Raw genomic sequence first — 18,707 nt, 5'->3', positions numbered from 1 at the left:
ATTCCAAAATGTATTCTTCCCTCTTTCAATATAAAGTAATAACAACAATTTTAAGCGGTGGAGCATTATAATGGGTAGAGGACATCCCAAGAATTCTGAAATGAGAAGCCAACATAGTCTCGGCATGATGAATGTGGATGATTTCTGCAGGAAATACCAGATTAACGGACTGAAATGTGGTCTTTAATTCTAAGCACCATCTTGGAAATTGAACAATTTATGTGAACAAATATTTCTACACTGGGTTAAATTATGCTGTCGCTCTATCTTTGGCCAACTCTACTTTCAGCTTCTATTACTAAGCACCCACTAATTTAGAAAGAAGGCTTATTTCCTCTCTGAAAATGTTACACATGAGATGAAATGAATTTTTTGTAGGATGCATGGGTGACTGCAGTATTACCTCCTTCACGCCCTTGGTTCCTCCAGTTTGCATTAAGTACGTCTTCCAATTCTATTTCCATCCTTGAAATACAGTAGTAGGATAATGAGGGAAAGAACTTGCTGTTTCTTGGAGTTGGCAATTTACCAGTCCATTTAATACCCAGAATTGTGTCTCTCAGAGGGCTTATGGGGATGACACAGTGGAAAGGATTCCTCAGGATTCCCACGAGAGACTCAGAAGACAGTCGAGGTGCTGGCGTCTCCCTTAGCGTGAGATAAAAACCAATAACTCAAAGGTCACTGACTCATTAGGGCTGATAGAGGAACCATTCATTTCCCCGATGTTATTATACATTCTAGACTGAATGGGAAGGGAGGACCATGAAGGACACAGACATTTACCAATATTCTAAAGGGCATCATCTCAGCTCATTTCAAACCCAGCCTCCCTAACAGACCCTGAGGTTCAGTGACAATAGTTTAATAGTTTTAAAGTCTGTATAGACGGTTGAAAGCACTGTTGTTTGTTGGTTATCATGTTCGCAGTGACTTGCAGTGTGCACTCTCTCCTTTGGTTTGGTTTGGGCCAAAGGGTAAGGAGCTGGATTTGAAAAACAGAAAGCTGGAACTGGGACTAGAATGTAATAGGAAAGCACAGGTTCACTCTTCTCCTTAGTAACCAACCACACATCCCCCAAGGGAGGGGGATGTAAAGTAGCCTGAGCTTAGGTGCTCTTACTTCCAAGACTGGTTGATGAGATTTGTACGTGAAAAATACCTAGTGCTCCCTCTGATACTGTTTTATAATATCTTACCCTAGCCTTTCATTTCTCTTTTAACCTAGGGAATTCCTGGCTACAAGGGTGACAAGGTAAGTTGGTAACATCTACTTGACCAGAATTTTAGAAATAAGAACGTACACATAGTATACTTATGTACTGCTATTGCCTTTCCTCATTTCCAAGTACACTCTTAAGTCAGTTAATGAATGTAAGATATGGGTATGTGTTGTAGAGGGTGGAGGCGCCCCTAAGAGTCCAGTGTCCCTCTAACTCTGAAAACACGGATTTTACTTTACAGAACCTGATTTGACAAAAAGAAAAGCAACATAGGTTTTCAGATAAAAATATTTCCACGTGCAAACAAATGCAGCAGTGCTAGCTAGCACTTAGAGTAAGTAGCTGTGTTGTTGCTTATGTGCTGTGAGAACCCAGATTCTGACCACCTCCTAAAGGAAGGAGAGGCTTGGCTGTGGGTAAGCCACAAGAGTGGGAACTGTACAGGAAGCACTTCCGGGCCCGTTGAACATCAAGGCTTAAAGCTTCTCTTCTTCTGGAAAGAACAGGCTATAGGAAGTTTAGGGCTTTGGTTTTGAGGTCAAACTGCATAGATATTTAAGCTATCTATTTGTTGTTCATTGTTTGATTTTTTCCAAACCAGATCCTCATCTATCCCAGGCTGGCCTCCAACTTGCTATGTAGTGGAAAATGACCTCCTTCCTCTACTTCCTATCTTGGGAAACAAGTATGTTCTGACACTTCCAGTTCATCTGATGATAGATAGGGATAGGACCCAGAACTCCAAACCATACTGGGCAAGCACTCTGCCAAAGGAGCTGCATCCCAGCCCTAATTCATTCATTCTTTCTTTCTTTTTTCTTTCTTTCTTTCTTTCTATCTAATCTTCAATGTAGAAGGAACATAATTTTATTTGAAAATACACACATGTAGATTTCAGAACATAAATAAATCTGTTACTTGTGATTTTTACCAAATTAAGTTCCTTTTTTGAAGTGTTGTGGACTGAACCAGGGACTCGTATATACGAGAAGGTATACTACCTCATATCCATATCCACACACAGCTCATCTGACTGGATTTATTCATCCACTCAGAAGCACTTTCTTTTTCTTTGTTTTTATTGAGCTATATATTTTTCTCCACTCACCTCCCTTCCTCTCCCTCCCCTTCTACCCTCGCCCATGGTCCCCATGCTCAGGAGATCTTGTCTTTTTCTACTTCTCATGTAGTTTAGATCCATGCATGTCTCTCTTAGGGTGCTCATTATTGTCTAGGCTTTCTGGGATTGTGATTTGTAGGTTGGTTTTCTTTGCTTTAGTCTAAAAGTCACTTATGAGTGAGTACATATGATGTTTGTCTTTCTTGGTCTAGGTTACCTCACTCAATATGATGTTTTCTAGATCCATCCATTTGCCTGCAAATTTCAAGATGTCATTATTTTTTTCCTCTCTGTACTACTCCATTGTGTAAATGTACAACATTTTCCTTATCCATTCTTTGGTCGAGGGGCATTTAGGTTGTTTTTAGGTTCTGGCTATGACAGACAACGTTGTTATGAACATAGTTGATCACAAGTCCTTGATCATTCTTTGGGTATATACCCAAATTTTCTGAGAAATCACAATACTGATATCCAGAAGGTCTGTACCAGTTTGCATTCCCACTAGCAATGCAGAAGTGTTCCATTTATCCCACATCTTCTTCACCATAAGTTGTCATCGGTGTTTTTGATCTTGGCCATTCTGACAGGTGTAAGATGGAATCTTAGAGTTGTTTTGATTTGCATTTCTCTGATGACTAAGGATATTAAGCATTTCTTTATGTGTCATTCAGCCATTTTAGATTTCTCTGGTGAGAGTTCTCTGTTTATGTCTATACCCCATTTTTTATTGGATTATTTGTTCTTTTGATGACCAACTTCCTGAGTTCTTTGTATAATTTGGAGATAAGCCCTCTGTCTGATGTGGGGCTGGTGAAGATCTTTTCCCATTCTGTAGGCTGTTGTTTTGTCTTGTTGACCATGTTCTTGGCGTTACAGAAGCTTTTCAATTTCAAGAGATCCAATTGATTAATTGTTTCTTTCAGTGTCTGTGCTATTGGAGTTATATTTAGAAAATGGTCTTCTGTGCCAATGCATCCAAGTGTCCTTCCCACTTTCTCTTCTATGAGGTTCAGTGTGGTTGACTTTATGTTGTGGTCTTTGATCCATATGGACTTGAGTTTTGTGCATGGTGATAGATATGGATCTATTTTCATTCTTCTACATGTTGATATCCAGTTATGCCAGCACCATTTGTTGAATATGCTTTCTTTTGTCCATTTTATATTTTTTGCTTCTTTGTCAAAAGTCAAGGGTTCATAGGTGAGTGGATTGATATCTGGGTCTTTGATTCAGTTCCATTGGTCCTCCTGTCTGTTTTTATGCCAATACAAGGCTGTTTTTAGTATTGTAGCTCTGTAGTAGAGTTTGAAGCCATTGCTTTGGGTGAGATTCTGACCCAAGAGCATAGGAGATCTTTCTCTTTTCTGGTGTCTTCTGCAATTTCTTTCTTCAAAGATTTAAAGTTCTTGCCATATAGATCTTCCATTTGTTTGGTTACAGTTACTCCAATATATTTTTAATGCTATTTGTGGCCATTCTGAAGGGTGATATTTCTCAGATTTCTTTCTCAGGCCATTTGTCATCTGTGTAAAAGTGATCTACTAACTTGTGAATTAATCTTGTATCTTGCTACATTACTGAAGGTGTTTAAGAGTTGTAGAGTTTCTTGGTAGAATTTTTGGGGTTGTTTATGTAAACTATCATCTCATTAGTAAATAGTGAGAGTTTGACTTCTTTTCTGATTTGTATCCCCTTAATCTCATTTTGTTGTCTTATTGCTCTAGCTAGAACCTTAAGAACTATATTGAATAAAGATGGAGAGAGTGGACAACCTTGTCTTGTTCTTGATTTTAGTGGGATTGCTTTGAGTTTCTCTCCATTTAATTTGATGTTGGCTATTGGCTTGCTGTATATTGCCTTTATTATGTTCAGATATATTCCTTATATCCATGCTCTCTCCAAGACCTTTATTATGAAGGGATATTGTATTTTGTTGAAATCTTTTTCAGCATCAAATGAGATGATCATATAGGTTTTTTTTTTCAGTTTCTTTATATGGTGGATTACATAGACAGATTTTCATATGTTGAACCATCCCTGCGTCTCTGGGATGAAACCAACTTGATTATGATGATGATTTTTTGATGTGTTTTTTAATTTGGTTTGCCAGAGTTTTATTGAATATTTGTGCATCAATGTTCATGAGTGAGATTGGTCTGTAATTGTCTTTCTTAGTAATGGCTTTATGTGATTTGGGTATCAGGGTAATTAAGTCTCATAAAAAGAGTTTGGCAGTGTTTCTTCTGTTTCTGTTGTGTGGAAGAATCTGAGGAGTATTGGTAGTAGTTCTTTGAAAATCTTGTAGAATTTTGTGCTGAAACCACCTTGTTCTGGGCTTTTTTTTGGTTGAGAGACTTTTGATGATTATTTCTATTTCTTTAGCAGTTATATGTCTATATAATTTATCTGGTCTTGATTTAATTTTGGTAATTGATATTTATCCAGAAAGCTGTCCATTTCCTTTAAGTTTTCCAATTTTGTGGAGTACAGGTTTTCTAAATATGACCTAATAATTCTCTGTATTTCCTCCATGTCTGTTGTTATGTCCCCTTTTTCATTTCTGATGTTGTTAATTTGGATATTCTCTCCTTTTGGTTAGTTTGGATAAAGGTTAGTTTATTTTGTTGATTTTCTTGAAGAACCAACTCTTTGTCTTATTGATTCTTTGTGTTGTTTTCTTTGCTTCTATTTTGTTGATTTCAGCTCTCAATTTGACTATTTCCTGCCATTTAGACCTCCTGTGTGTGTTTGCTTTTTTTTTTTTTTTGTTCTAGAGTTTCAGGTGTTTTGCTAGTGTGGGATTTTTCCAGCTTCTTTGGGTAGGCATTTAGTGCTATGAACTTTCCTCTTAACACTGTTTACATTGTATCTCATAAATTTGGGTATGTTGTGTGGTCATTTTCATTGAATTTTAGGAAATCTTTAATTTCTCCCTTTGTATCTTCTTTGACCCATTGCTGATTCAGGTGAGCATTGTTTAATTTTCATGTATTTGTGGGCTTTCTGGAATTAGTGTTGCTGTTGAATTCTAATTTTAAGACATGGTGACCTGATAAGATACATGGGTTATTCCATTTTTTTTGTATCTCTTGAGATTTGCTTTGTTACCTAGTATGTGGTCAATTTTTGAGATGGTTCCATAAGGTACTGAGAAGAAGATATATTCTTTTATGTTTGGATGGAATATTTTGTAGATGTCTGTTAAGTCCATTTGAGTCATAACATCTGTTAGTTCTCTTATTTCCCTGTTCATTTTTTGTCTGATTGACCTGTCCAGTGGTGAGAGGGGAGTGTTGAAGTTTCCAACTCTTAGTGTGTGGGGTTTAATGGGTGATTTAAGTTTTAGAAGTGTTTCTTTTACATTTGAGGGTGCATAGATTTTCAGTATTGAGATTTCTTCTTGATGGATTTTTCCTGTGACTAATATGAGATGTCCTTCTTTGTCTCTTTTGATTGAGCTTTGTTTGAAGTCTATTTTGTTAGATATTAAGATAGCTACACCAGCCTGTTTCTTAGGTCCATTTAATTGGAAATTTTTTCCCAACCCTTTACTCTGAGGTGATGTCTGTCTTTGAGGTTGAAGTGTGTTTCTTGTATGCAGAAGGATGGATTCTGTTTTCATATTCAATCTGTTAGCCTGTGGCTTTTTTATAGGTCAGTTGAGTCCATTGATATTTAGGGATATTAATGACCAGTGATTACTATCTCCTGTTATTTTAGTTTTGGTTATTGGTGATGTTATTGTGTGTGTTTTTGTCTTTTTTGGAAATTGCTGCTGTGAGATCATTTGTTGTCTGTGTTTGTAGATGTAGTTAACTTCCTTGGGTTGGAGTTTTCCTTCAAGTACTTTGTATAGGGCTGGGTTTGTGGTTAGATATCGGTTAATATCTGTTTCTGTTATGGAATATCTCATTTTGTCTGTCCATGGTGACTGAAAGTTTTGTTGGGCATAGTATTCTGGACTGGCATCTGTGATCTCTTAATGTTTGCATAATGCTTGACCAGGACCGTCTGGCTTTCTTTGTTTTATTGAGACGTCAGGTGTAATTCTGATAGGTCTGCCTTTATATATCACTTGGCCTTTGTCCTTTGCAGCTCCCAATATTCTTTTTTTATTCTGTATGTTTAGTGTTTTGATTATTATGCGGCAAGGGGACTCTTTTTTCCCAATCCAGTTTATTTGGTGTTGTGTAAGCTTCTTGTATCTTTATAGGCATATCTTCCTTTAGGTTAGGGAAGTTTTCTTCTGTGAGTTTGTTGAATATATTTTCTGTGCTTCTGAGTTGGACTTCTTCTCCTTCTTCTATATCTATTATTCTCAGATTTTATCTTTTAATGGTGTCCCATATTTCTTGAATATTTTATGTTATGCTTTTGTTAGGTTTAATGCTTTCTTTGACTGATGAGTCAATTTCCTCTATTGTATCATTAGTGCTTGAGATTCTCTTATTCTGCTGTTTATGCTTGCATTTGTGATTCTTGATGACTTTCTCATAATTTCCATTTCTATAATTCCCTCAGTTTGTGTTTTCTTTACTGTTTCTATTTTAGTTTTCAAGTCTCGAATAGTTTCTTTCATATGCTTGATTTCTTTTTCTTGCTTTTCTTTAAAGGATTTGTTGATTTATACCTTTTCTTTCTTGTGTTTTCCTTCATTTCTTTGGGCAAAGTTTTCATTTATTCTTTGAGGGCCTCAAACATTCTTCTAAAGTTACTTTTTAGGTCATTTTCTTCTGCTTCATCTATATTGGCTGTTCAAGTCTTGCTGTTGTAGGGCCACTAGTTTTATTTTATGTTGTGTTGCTCCTTGTGGTGTTGAGTGTGTTCTTACCTTGTCTACCTATATTTTCTCTGATTTGTGTGGTTGGGGCTGTCTGTGTCTCTGGTGATCCATCTTCTAGGTTCCAGTGAATCCAAGGCTCAGATGGTTGCTCCTCATGGTACAGTCAGGGTCACAGTTCCAGTCACCTTGGAGGTCACTCAGCACTCCAGGGGTTTGGGTTGCTCTGCAATACAGGAGGTCATTCAGGCCTGCTCTTCTGAGGTTGATTGCTTGGGGCTGTTCCTCTGAGGTCACTACCCTGTGCCTGCTCTGGCAGAGGTCTCTGGCTTGTGCCTGCTCCCTCAGCGGTGGCTTGTAGTTGCTTCTGTGGAGGTTGTTGCTGCTTCAACCCTGCTCCAGTGGATGTCACTGGCTCAAGCTGTTCCTGTGAAGAACCCTTGGGCCTGCTCCATCTGAAGTAGCTGGCTAGGGCCTGTTCCCATAGATGTCCCTGGCTTGGACCTGCTCTCTGGGGATCCCTGATTGTGTCCCTTCCCACAGAGGTCTCTGGCTTGGGCTACTTTTTATTTTTTTATAAATACATTTTTCAAGTAGGGAGCCAGAACATTAGTTTGAGAGTCTGATTCATAATGTTCAATTATCTAGAAGCATGATACAGGCCACAAAAATAGTAGGGAAAAATGTACACATAGGCCTATAAGTATAGCTCCAGCATTGGTATGCCAAAAAGAGGAAGGGTTAAAACATCCTGTATTTTCTAACTCAGTATCTTGAAAACCATGAACAGCTCAAGATACCAAAGCATCTATTTCTTCTTCTACATGGAATGGAATTAATATAGACCTGGGTGATTTACATAATTATTGGGTAGTCAGATGGGATACTGGGTGTGCTAGCATATTGTAAGCTGTTTGCTGGCACATAACTGTAAAGTGTTATTATAAAAAGGAAAGAGAAAGATATTAATAAAATTGATATTTGTAAAAATTTGAAAAAAAATAAATATAAGGTTATCTTATATATGGATGAGGAAAATCATGAAAGAGCCTTCTCATGTTGATGTAAACAGTGTGTGTGTGTGTGTGTGTGTGTGTGTGTGTGTGTAGTCATTTAAACTTCTGGGGGAATTGTAGACTTACTGGAAGAGTCCTTTCTCACATGGAAAATACAAGCTGTCAGAGCAGAGTGGTTCAGGTCAGTTGACATTCAGACCAAGATTCAAGACGGACTCATGAGGGATAGTGTTAAGAACTTGAGGCTGGGCCAGAGCAGATCTGTTCAAATCTCCCTGAAGCACTTGCTCACTAGAATTATGTGATTATGATTATTCTACAGGCGTTCATAAGCCCAACCCTCCCCCAAAAAAGAAAAAAATGAAACTGTCTTAGCAGAGGCAAATAAAATGGAGACAATCTTTTCATTGATAAAAATCTACCCACAAAACAAATACTGTTCCTCAGGACCTGTTGCTAAAAAAAAAAAAATCTGTCTGAGGACAAATGGAATGTGACTTCTGGCCAAAAGAATTTTGAACGTATTTATGGTAGTTTTCTGTTTGATATTTTGGTCATTTTGTTCCCACCCAACATCAGGAAATTAATTGCACTCTAAATTAGACTTCAAGAGGGATTTTTCCACTTACATTCTGAAGTAAACGTTCAACTTGTTCCCAGCGAACATTCCATTTTTCCTGGGTCAGTTTGACTTGCAGGCTCTGGTGAGAGTAGATGGATCACTTTGAACAGAGCACAGCCGGCTGTGAGAGAGGCACCTTCCTCCCGTCTGTCCAGATTCTAGCGGGAGCTGGGCAGTGTCCTATGGAGAGGTTCCGCTGAATGGAAAGCAGCTTGTGGCCCATGGCAGTGTGCTTTGTTGAGCTACGGGTGATTGGTGACCTGGACTTGGACGTCTGACAGAGTCGAGTTTGCAGCCACGGCGATGTAATGTCTCCACGCCTTGCATTCCCTGCAGATGGCTGGGATATATATGTAAATACCGACATGGATATGTTGTGAAGATATGTAATCATGGAAAGGCTTAGACATAAATTTTGTGCCCATATCTGGTGACTACAAGGCCATTTCCTTACAGCAGTGCTACGCAGTGTGTGGCACACAGCCTGGCAGTCAGTTTAGTTGATATTAAGCAATAAGATAAACTTTGCACACCGTATGAACTAATTGTATTACGAGCTTCAGGACTTCTTCTGTGTTTAGTTTAATGCAGTATTCTGTATCACTAAGACACTGGGATCTCAGCTATTTATTTTCATAGTTTGACTTTTTCTAAAGAGGAGCAATGCTCCGAATCTCTATGCCGTTGTGCTGTGGCACAGTGAGTAACGTGTGCTAGAGGAACAAATAGGTAATAACAGAAGCAGAGCTTACTGAAGGGCTCTGGACTACTAAGATTCACAGCTAGCACCTAAGTAAACCATTAACCTCTTCAGTTGAGTTTCCTTGCCTTAACAGTAAGAATAGTTTCAAGGCTCAGAATAAAGATACACATGGAATCATTTTCAGGTGCTATAGAATCTTATTAACAGCAGATGTTAATATTTTGGGGAAACTTGAGTCCTTTCTGTCTAATTGGCTGGTGTTTTCAGTTCTAACTGCCAGAAGTTTGAAAAGTCTGAGAGAATGGGTTATTATTCAGAGGTTCTCATTTCACTTGTACAACTGCAAAACTTGTGAAAAAATAAGTATCGATCTTAACATTTTAATTGTGAAAATTGTATATTATACTTTAAATTTGTATGCGTAGTATATTGGTCACATTGATCTCAAGAACTTATCTATCACCATATTTATCATTTCTTACAATACTTGAAATTTATTCTTTTAATGATCAAGAGTAAAAATTGTTATTAGTTGTAGCCATATTACCCAATATATCTTTTGTATATATCACTGGATACACAACAGACCTTTTGGACTAATTGCTCACCTCTAACACTGGCCTGTGTTATTCGACCAGTCTCACCAAACCCCCATGTATTGTCCTCATTCTTCTCTCTGATTCTATGAATTCATCTTTTTTTTTTTAAATTCCACATGTAAGTGCAATCATGGGAGTGTTCGTCTTTGCCATTGGTTTATTTCACTTAATGTATGTCCTCAGGGGAATCTGTGTTGTCAGAAACAGGATTCTTACAAGCTTTCTCTCTCTCTCTCTCTCTCTCTCTCTCTCTCTCTCTCTCTCTCTCTCTCTCTCTCTCTCTCTCTCTCTCCCTCTCTCCCTCTCTGCTTCTCTGTCTGTCTGTCTCTCTATAAATGTGTGTGTATATGCATCACACTTCCTTAACTTTTTTGAACACAAATGCTCAGTCTATAAAGCCAAACTAACATTTATATAAAGCAGTAAAAATCAGGTAATACCGGCAGATTATCATGATAAACTCTGGAGCATGATTTTAATGTTAGCGTCTGTGGTAACGTGCTAGGCAGCTGGTACAGCGAGTGTAATAACGAAAGCTATGCAGCACGCTCAACAGCGCACCCATTTTCCTCTGGAGGATCTTGCTAACTCGTCATGGATGGCCTCTCCAGACATAATACTGTCAGCCTTGCGATCTTTCCATTAGTTTTCTATGCCAATGCTGTTAGCTGATCAAGGTCAGTACTCAGACTGGAGCATAACACTGTGAACATATAGAGGGACTTTCAGTTAAAGGGGGGCTGGGTTCAGATCCTGATTCTACTCTAAACTTGCTATGTGATTATATATACTATATATAATATATATCCTATTCTGTACTCGCTATTTGATTGGGAGTTTATATTTTCCTAATTGTAAGAACAGAATTACAAAGCCAATTGTGTTAAAGTATCATTTGTCATCAGATCATTATCCAAAGAGAATGAAATATGGTAGATGATCAGTTATTTTCCTTCAAATTCCATTTATCTCAGAAATGACAAGCCCTCACCAGAGGAATAAATTTATTCACTGATTTGAATAACTTTAGAGTTAATTACAATAACTCAGAGACAAAAGGTTGAAAGGTCAATCCTTGCTCCCCCAGTATTGATGATGAAATGGCGTGAAATTGTGCAGAGTGCTTGCCTTATGTAATGATGCTGATTCTTTTTCTAAAGCTTGGAATATTGAAGACTGCCAACTTATTTGTTTGCTCGTTTATTTATTTGTCTATCTATTTATTTGTAGGGTGAACGAGGAGAATGTGGTAAACCAGGAATGAAAGGTGACAAAGTAAGGAAAACAGTTTTGAAGTGTTAACAGTATGATCCCTTTTGGCCTGAGTTTCTTTGAGAAACAAATCCTGGGATGAACTATGTACATCTCTCCTAGAGCTAGAGTTCAGTTTTCACATCTAAAACATGTAAACACTGACGTAAGCATGTAAGACATGAAATAAACATGTAAGAACTGAAGTAAACATGAAGTCAACAGGCAAAAAATGAAGTAGAAAACCAAAGAATACACAACCTAGATAATGCAGTTTCCCCCACAAACCATTAAGGCCATTTGTGACATCCCAGTCTTTGAGGTCAGTCTATTGGACATATGGGGGGAAGAATAACTAACCAGTCAATGCAAGGGCCAATGGGGCACACTGGAATGGCCTTCTGATGCAGCTTCACACAGAGGACTGGAAAGCGCCATGAGGTTAGTGACATTATAGGAAGCATGCGGCAGACCTAGACATAGGGTCTGAAATATAGAGAATGCATTTAAGACACAAACAATAGTATAGCTGTTTACCTTAGTTCGATATAAATGTGGGAAAGGACCTTGAACTAGAGACGTACTCAACTTCGCATGCTAAATGCTTTCTTAATAGATCCAAACTACACAGTGTACACAAAAATATAGTTATAAATGATCCCAAAATGCACAAAATAAAAATAGTTGCCATTCTAGTTACGAACTATTGACTATGAAGGCTATTAATATAATAAAATATAAAACATGTGTTAAATGTATGGATGGAAGTGACGAGAGAATAAGCAGAGGTTAAGGAAGAGGATAAAAAATAACACTGGCCTATTGGAGCAAATTCTTCAAATAGCTTGGTCTTTCCAGGGGGCTGATAAACTACTGTAGAGCTGTGGGCAGGCGGATCTACAGAAAGCAGGTTTGCTGACTCTTTCTGGGTAAATCAAAAAGAGACATTGAGAACTTTCAAATGGAAAAGGGACATGGGAATTTCTAAGTAAGCCAAATAGTTGGGAAAGTATTATGAGATTAAAATCGTTGACAAATAATATATTTCATTGACTAAGATGCTAGGTATTATAACATGCTGCATTGTTTTCTATGCCAAAAAGAAAAATACTGCCAATTTATAAGATGCGATTTATTTCAAGTATATCTCTATGCTAAAATATAAAAATATGAGTATGTACGTATAGATAGGATCCAGAAAATAGGGCATCGTTAATATGAAGCATTCACACAAATTTATAAGAAAAATGTGTGAAGGCATGAGACAAAAAGAAACAAAAAATGAGGAAAATAGTAGTCACCATCAATAGACATCTTCCAGAATCCTTACCAACGAATCAGAATAGGACAAAGATGTAAACACACACATCAGTTCTAAGGTTATTTAAAATAGCACACAACAGAAACCCTTTAATGTCAAAACTAGGGAATGAGTAACAAATTATGGTGGATCCCGATTCTTAACAAATAACTTGAAAACAGATAGACAACTTGGAAAAGGTAATCTAGACTGTATTATATTCACATCAAATAATTGTTAATGTATTTTTTGTTTGTGTTTTTGTTTTTTGAGACAGGGTTTCTCTGTGTAGTTTTGGAGCCTGTCCTGGAACTCATTCTATAGACCAGGATGGTCTCAGACTCACAGAGATCCACCTGCTTTTGTCTCCTGAGTGTTGGGATTAAAGGTGTGTGCCACCATGGCCAGCTATAAATGTATTTTTAAATATGAAACATATTGAAATATTTTGAAAGCTCATTGGCTATAAACAGTGTTTTGCCAAATTCCAAGTTGGGGAGAAGAGCAATCCAGTCGGCAAGCAGACTCATTGCTGATTTAACAACATTGGTTTGCTGGAAGGGAATGATATTCCACTAACTAGAGGAGTTTCTCTACTTAATAGAATGTTCTGAGAACCTTTGTGAAGCAATTTCCTTCCTTTGAACCAAATGTCAACATATAGGCTAAGTACATACACGTCAGCTTGGGTTTTCTTGGAGTTTATTTTTTGAAGCAAAGTTTGACTCTGAGGTCTCTTAACAATTAGGATCAGTAGGAGCATTTCAATTCATTCTCTTTGATGTTTGAATAACCAGCGAATGTCACCCAGAACATATTTTTTAATCTAAAATCTATGCTTTATGGAGATGGATAATTAGAGAGATTTACCATTCATTTTACCCCTCAGGGACTTCCGGGGCCTTATGGACCAAAGGGACCCAGAGGAATTCAGGTAAGAAGGCAAAAAGAAAATCTAAGTTTGAACTGGAATCACCTCGGGAGCTTTGAATAGCAACAAATCAATGACAAACAACAACAACAGCAACAACAACACCCTTGGCCCTTGTGTACCATTTTAAATTAAATCAGAGCATCTAGGAACTGGAGCCAGGCATCAGTACTTTTTAAAGGCTCCCAAATGCTTCCAGTATATAAAGCCATGTTTGGAAACCACGTTACTAATGTTTTTATTGACTCAGACTCTAAAGACAGGCAATGATAGGTACCTCATCAATATACTTGATAACTCCATCTGGTGAATAGCTAAGGGAATGGAAAATAATTTACATGAAGAAAGTCAGGTAACTATGAGAAAGAGCTATATATGAGCAATATAACTAACTACCTTATATTGCTTCTATAAGGTAGTGATAAGAGTTGTACATTTTTTCTAAATTTGTTTATCTAAATATTTATATTATCCCTTCAACGTAAGGGATGTTTCTTAAAAATCTCGAATGAGTCTATAACTTATGAGCTTGTATACTGTGGATCCCAGAAAATAATTTGGATCATTTTTTCCAGTGAAGGGACTTGCCTCTTCTGAAGTAACAATGGTGTCTGGAGGTACATCTTAGTGGTTATCAAGAAAGCGCAAAGTTCTGGCCTTAATCCTTGGCACCCCAAAGACAAGACAAGAACAAAATCAAACCAACAAAATGCCCCTCCCTAGACAGGCTGAAAGTTATATTTTTAACTCAAGAATTCAGAGACTGTATCTAGTTAACCAGCTTCTTCATTTTAGCCCAGATTTGCCAGAACAAGGCAGTGACAGCCCATTGCAGGCTTGTTGCAAGGGATAGCTTTCAATGATCTGATTAGAAATAGTTAAAAAGTTGTCTGATAGGCAAAAATCCTTTTAAAGAGTGGAATCTAACACAGGAAGAAGATTAAGAACACATATTCAGAAAACAAACAAATTCCTATTTAAAATGTTTGTTTTTAGTCTTTGTTGTTTTAGAAGCTTTGAATTTGACTCAAGGAGTTTGTGCTATGCATGCTCTTCTTTGAATGTGATTCCAAAGTAGGTCGGAATCTCACAGTCGGGCTACTGATAGCAGGATTCCCAGGAACCCTAAGAAATTGCATGTTCTTTCTTGATTGGTCTTCTAGTTCGGCACATAATCTGATTCATGGTTTTTACCTTGGAGCAGGGCATTGGTGGACCTCCAGGTGATCCAGGCCCAAAGGGATTTCAAGGAAATAAGGTAATTTTTCCTAATTTGGAGATGGCAGAGGGGGTCTTTTCCTAGTGCACTATGCCAGACAGGAATCAGTTAATTCTTTGAAAAGTGCGTCTGGACATACTTAGCAACCTGTAGGTGCATGCACGGTGTCAAGCTCAAGAATACACAGAGAGGCAGTGGTGTCCTCCTATCATTTACTACTTTATGATTCAGGGACATTATTAGCTATGAGGAACCATCCAGCATTGCTGCTGTGCTTCTGTGTTACTCGCGATGTCTAGTATTTATGGCTCACTGGGAACTGAGAAGCAGCACCATGCCACGTGACTCCAGCCATTCTGTTTTTCTCCAGTAACCTTCTCCTCATAAAAGTGTACTAGAGGATAGGATTTATGACTGGCATAAAAACAGAAACCAGTCATCTCAACCACCAGTACCGTATTTGTGACAACATCCCATAGATAATCCTCTATGACAGAGGGGAGGGGTGGAATAAGAGCCAGCTAGCATCCTAAGATTCTCTAAAGGGAAGGGTGTTGAAGTACCTAGTTATAGGACTCTCTCTTCCTATGTTTCTGGCCAACTTATTACCTGAAAACAATGCTTCTTTTTCCATTTCTTTTCAATAATTAGTAATTTCATAGATGTGATGAATACCCAGTAACGTACCCACGAATGTAGTGAAGGGAGCTGTGTAGAATTTTTGGGCAACTGTTACCTGCAGAAGACGCCATCTTCCATTGACCCCCAGTAAAGGTCATCTTTTGAAGATGATGCTAAGTTTAAATTGTAGAGAGCAGTTGGGCGACTTGAGCGTTAATTCTCCAGGGGATGGAAAGGGAGTGCCGAGTATGTATTTTTAATGAGATAATGACAGTCTGAGATTTCCCAGGCCACTTTTAATTGGCAAATTAAAATAGAATGGGCCTCTCAGCAGGAGCAGGCTTGAGCTTCATCTAGGGAAATGTCTTTTCCAGTCCTTGCCTATGATTAATTTTCTCTAGGGGAAGAAATAGCTCTGTTGAATACCGAGTAGTTGTCATAGAATTGCTTCAGCTGTAGGTAAAATCCTGCCAAAAGAAAAATGATACACGTCTTGACAGTGCATACATATTTCCAGGAATCACTGGTCAAGCATGATGCTAATTTTTACATTTGTAAAACAGAGGTTTAAACTAGGGTATCAGGGCAGAGGTTTATAGCAGTGACAGAAAACCAGAAGGAATGAGCTATGGAGGGAGGGAGGGACCGCGCTGGCCTGGTGGTGTCCCTTTGGGAAGGAGAATTGAGGCCTGCTAGAGGTGACTGGTGCATCTGAGAGGAGGCAGGCAGAGGTTGAGCTGTCAGTTTCACAGGGGCTTGAGGATGAGGAAGCGGTTTGGGGAGTGGTGGTGGTGGCTATGGCAGGGATGGTGTGTGGAGCCAGGTTCCCAAAGAGTTATTATTATCCTGAGTGCTGGGATTTGAGGCGTGTGCCACCACCGCCTGGAACATCACTTTTCTTTGTGCCTAATAGATTTGCTGTTTGGTTTTTTTTTTAAATAAACAAACCATTTTTCATAAACTTTAGATTTTAATTCTAGCAATACTCTGACTTTGAATAATTGAGACTTCTTGAGGCGGGGGGATGATTATAGTAGACAGAATAGCCCTGTGCTTGATTTTCATGCTGTGTTCAAGAAGGGAGTCATCTTTCAAAAAAAACTGGATAATTTTATCTCAAGAACATTTCTCTAAACATTTTTATTTCTTATTTGCTTGGGGTTTTTTTTGGGGGGGGGGAGGTTGTTTTTGAGATAGGGTCTTACACAATCTTGGTTGACCTGGAACTCACTATATAGACTGAGAAGAACTCACAGAGATCCACCTGCCTCTGCTTGCCAAGTTCTGGGACTAAAGATGTGTGCCACCATGCCATTCAGACTTATTTTTAGACATAAGAAAATCCAGTTAAAATTTAATTGTGATAAATTATACGTGATATTAAATTACTCAGAATTTCTTTTCTTCTATCCTCTCTCTCCTTCCTTTTTATCCCTCACTGCATTTTCCTGCTCTTCCCTGTCTTCTCCCATTCCTTTTTTCTTTCACTCTCCACTATAACAACAACAACAACAACAAAGTCTTCTGCTGAATCCCACGTTACCCTTGAACTCGGATCTTTCTGCCTCTACCACAAAGTTCACTGCCAATTGAAAGATGCCGCTTTCAGCCAGACTCATAATTCTAGCTACTCCAGTGGATGATACAGGCAGAACACAAGGCCAGCTTGGGCAACTTAGTAAGACTTTGTCTCAAAATTAAAATAAATGAATAACATAAAAGGAAAGTAAGAGAATTTGGCTGTATAGTTCAGTGGTTGAGTACTTACTTAGTATATAAGACTCTGATTTAAATCCCTAGCAGCAAACATCCCCCCTCCCCCACCCTGAGTTCAGACAATTCTAGGGAATGTACTGGGTGTTACTTGGAAATTGTGAGGTAGAAATGAGTTTCCCTGTCTATGTTTCATTACATTTCTGATTTCAGGTAATAAATTTAGTGTGCTCTTTCTTCTTCTCCTCCTCCTTCCTCTTCCTACTCCTACTTCTGATTCTTTCTTATTTATTTCATGTTATGATTATTTGCCTATATGTAAGTATGCCCACTATGTACATGGCTCTGCAGAGGCCAGAAGAGAGGAGCATAAAACCCTTGAAACTGGAGTTGCAGGCAGTTGTGAGATGCCATGTGGATGCTGGGAACTGAACCAGCGTCCTTTGGAAGAGCAGCAAGTGCTCTAAACTTCTGGTCCATCTCTCTAGTGCCTGGTCTCTTAATCCTTGCTTTGAAATTATTAGTACTTCCTTCTAATTTTTAATATTTTTCAGGCCTGTTCATCAGAGGTATGACACATTGATCATTGGCTAAAGTTTTTTTTTTCATCTTATACATTTTGAGTATATTGTCTTAAGAATAAGGTTTTGGGGAACAATCCCATCTTGCCTCTTGGGATGTGCTTCTAAATTGTGGCCATGTAATGACCTTCTTTGGTCTTCAGTCTGAAAATCATGTTATATTGCAATTATATTGTTTTTTTTCTTTTCATATATTATTTGGTTAGAAAATATTTTAAGAAATTGTGGTTGAAATTTATGTAAAAAAATCTGTATATTTCAAGCAGTCTGAATTATTTTCTAATGAGCCTGGGCAAGGTTATTTATCCTCACACCTCTACACTCAGAGCTAACATTTATAGTACATTTCTTATGTGACGTGTAGAGTTCTTAATATGCTACTGCCAAAATTGCCTCCTGGGGCGCGATTTATTCTTATCCCACTGTTATACAAATTAAGCTTCTGAGGTTCCAAGAATGTGAGCAATGCTCTCAGGCTCTTAGAGCCAGAAACCATCCACACCAGGGGATAAAGTCTGCTTTTATCCACAATGCGATATTTACTCTCCTTCAGAAAACAAATGCTGAATTTCCTGAATATTTGACCCGAGACCAGTGCGTTTCTTATAGTCAGCGTGGAAATGACATCTGTCGCCCTCTAAGTGTGAGAAACAGTTTTTTGAAAGGTCATTTCTGCTTGCTTATAATGATCACACGAAATCACAGGAAAGAAAGAAGGAAATTGCCTGGAAAAAAGAAACTGTTCTAACTGCACTTTCAACTACTGTGTCGCTAACAGCCCAAAACAGCAACGATACACTTACAACATTCACGAAGATTCCGTGAGAGTTTCTAGATGGGGCCTGCCTATGGCTTTGAATTATGAATGGTGTCTCTCATGAACTACAATCACTGTTTGTTGTTCTGGGTTGGATTTTTTTTTTCCATCAAAGGTCTCCTCAACTCAGAAAAGGTGGCCAAAGAATAAAAAGAAAAAAAATAGCATTGCTAAATCAGGAAAAATGTGCCTCTGGCCCAGTTTCACC

General features: G+C 38.2%; 1 protein-coding gene across 1 annotated transcript in view; it reads left to right on the top strand.

Annotated features, from left to right (window-relative positions):
• Positions 1-18,707, top strand: part of Col28a1 (collagen type XXVIII alpha 1 chain) — a 158,296-nt gene that overhangs the window by 15,467 nt on the left and 124,122 nt on the right. Inside the window, exons 8-11 of the mRNA XM_075953716.1 lie at positions 1,229-1,255; positions 11,297-11,341; positions 13,507-13,551; positions 14,753-14,806. Of these exons, the coding sequence (XP_075809831.1) occupies positions 1,229-1,255; positions 11,297-11,341; positions 13,507-13,551; positions 14,753-14,806 (171 nt within the window). The remainder of the gene's footprint in view (positions 1-1,228; positions 1,256-11,296; positions 11,342-13,506; positions 13,552-14,752; positions 14,807-18,707) is intronic.

The sequence above is a fragment of the Microtus pennsylvanicus genome, chromosome 19 (genome assembly GCF_037038515.1).
Source record: "Microtus pennsylvanicus isolate mMicPen1 chromosome 19, mMicPen1.hap1, whole genome shotgun sequence".
NCBI classification, from domain to species: Eukaryota; Metazoa; Chordata; class Mammalia; order Rodentia; family Cricetidae; genus Microtus; species Microtus pennsylvanicus.
This window is presented reverse-complemented; position numbering and strand designations above follow the sequence as displayed.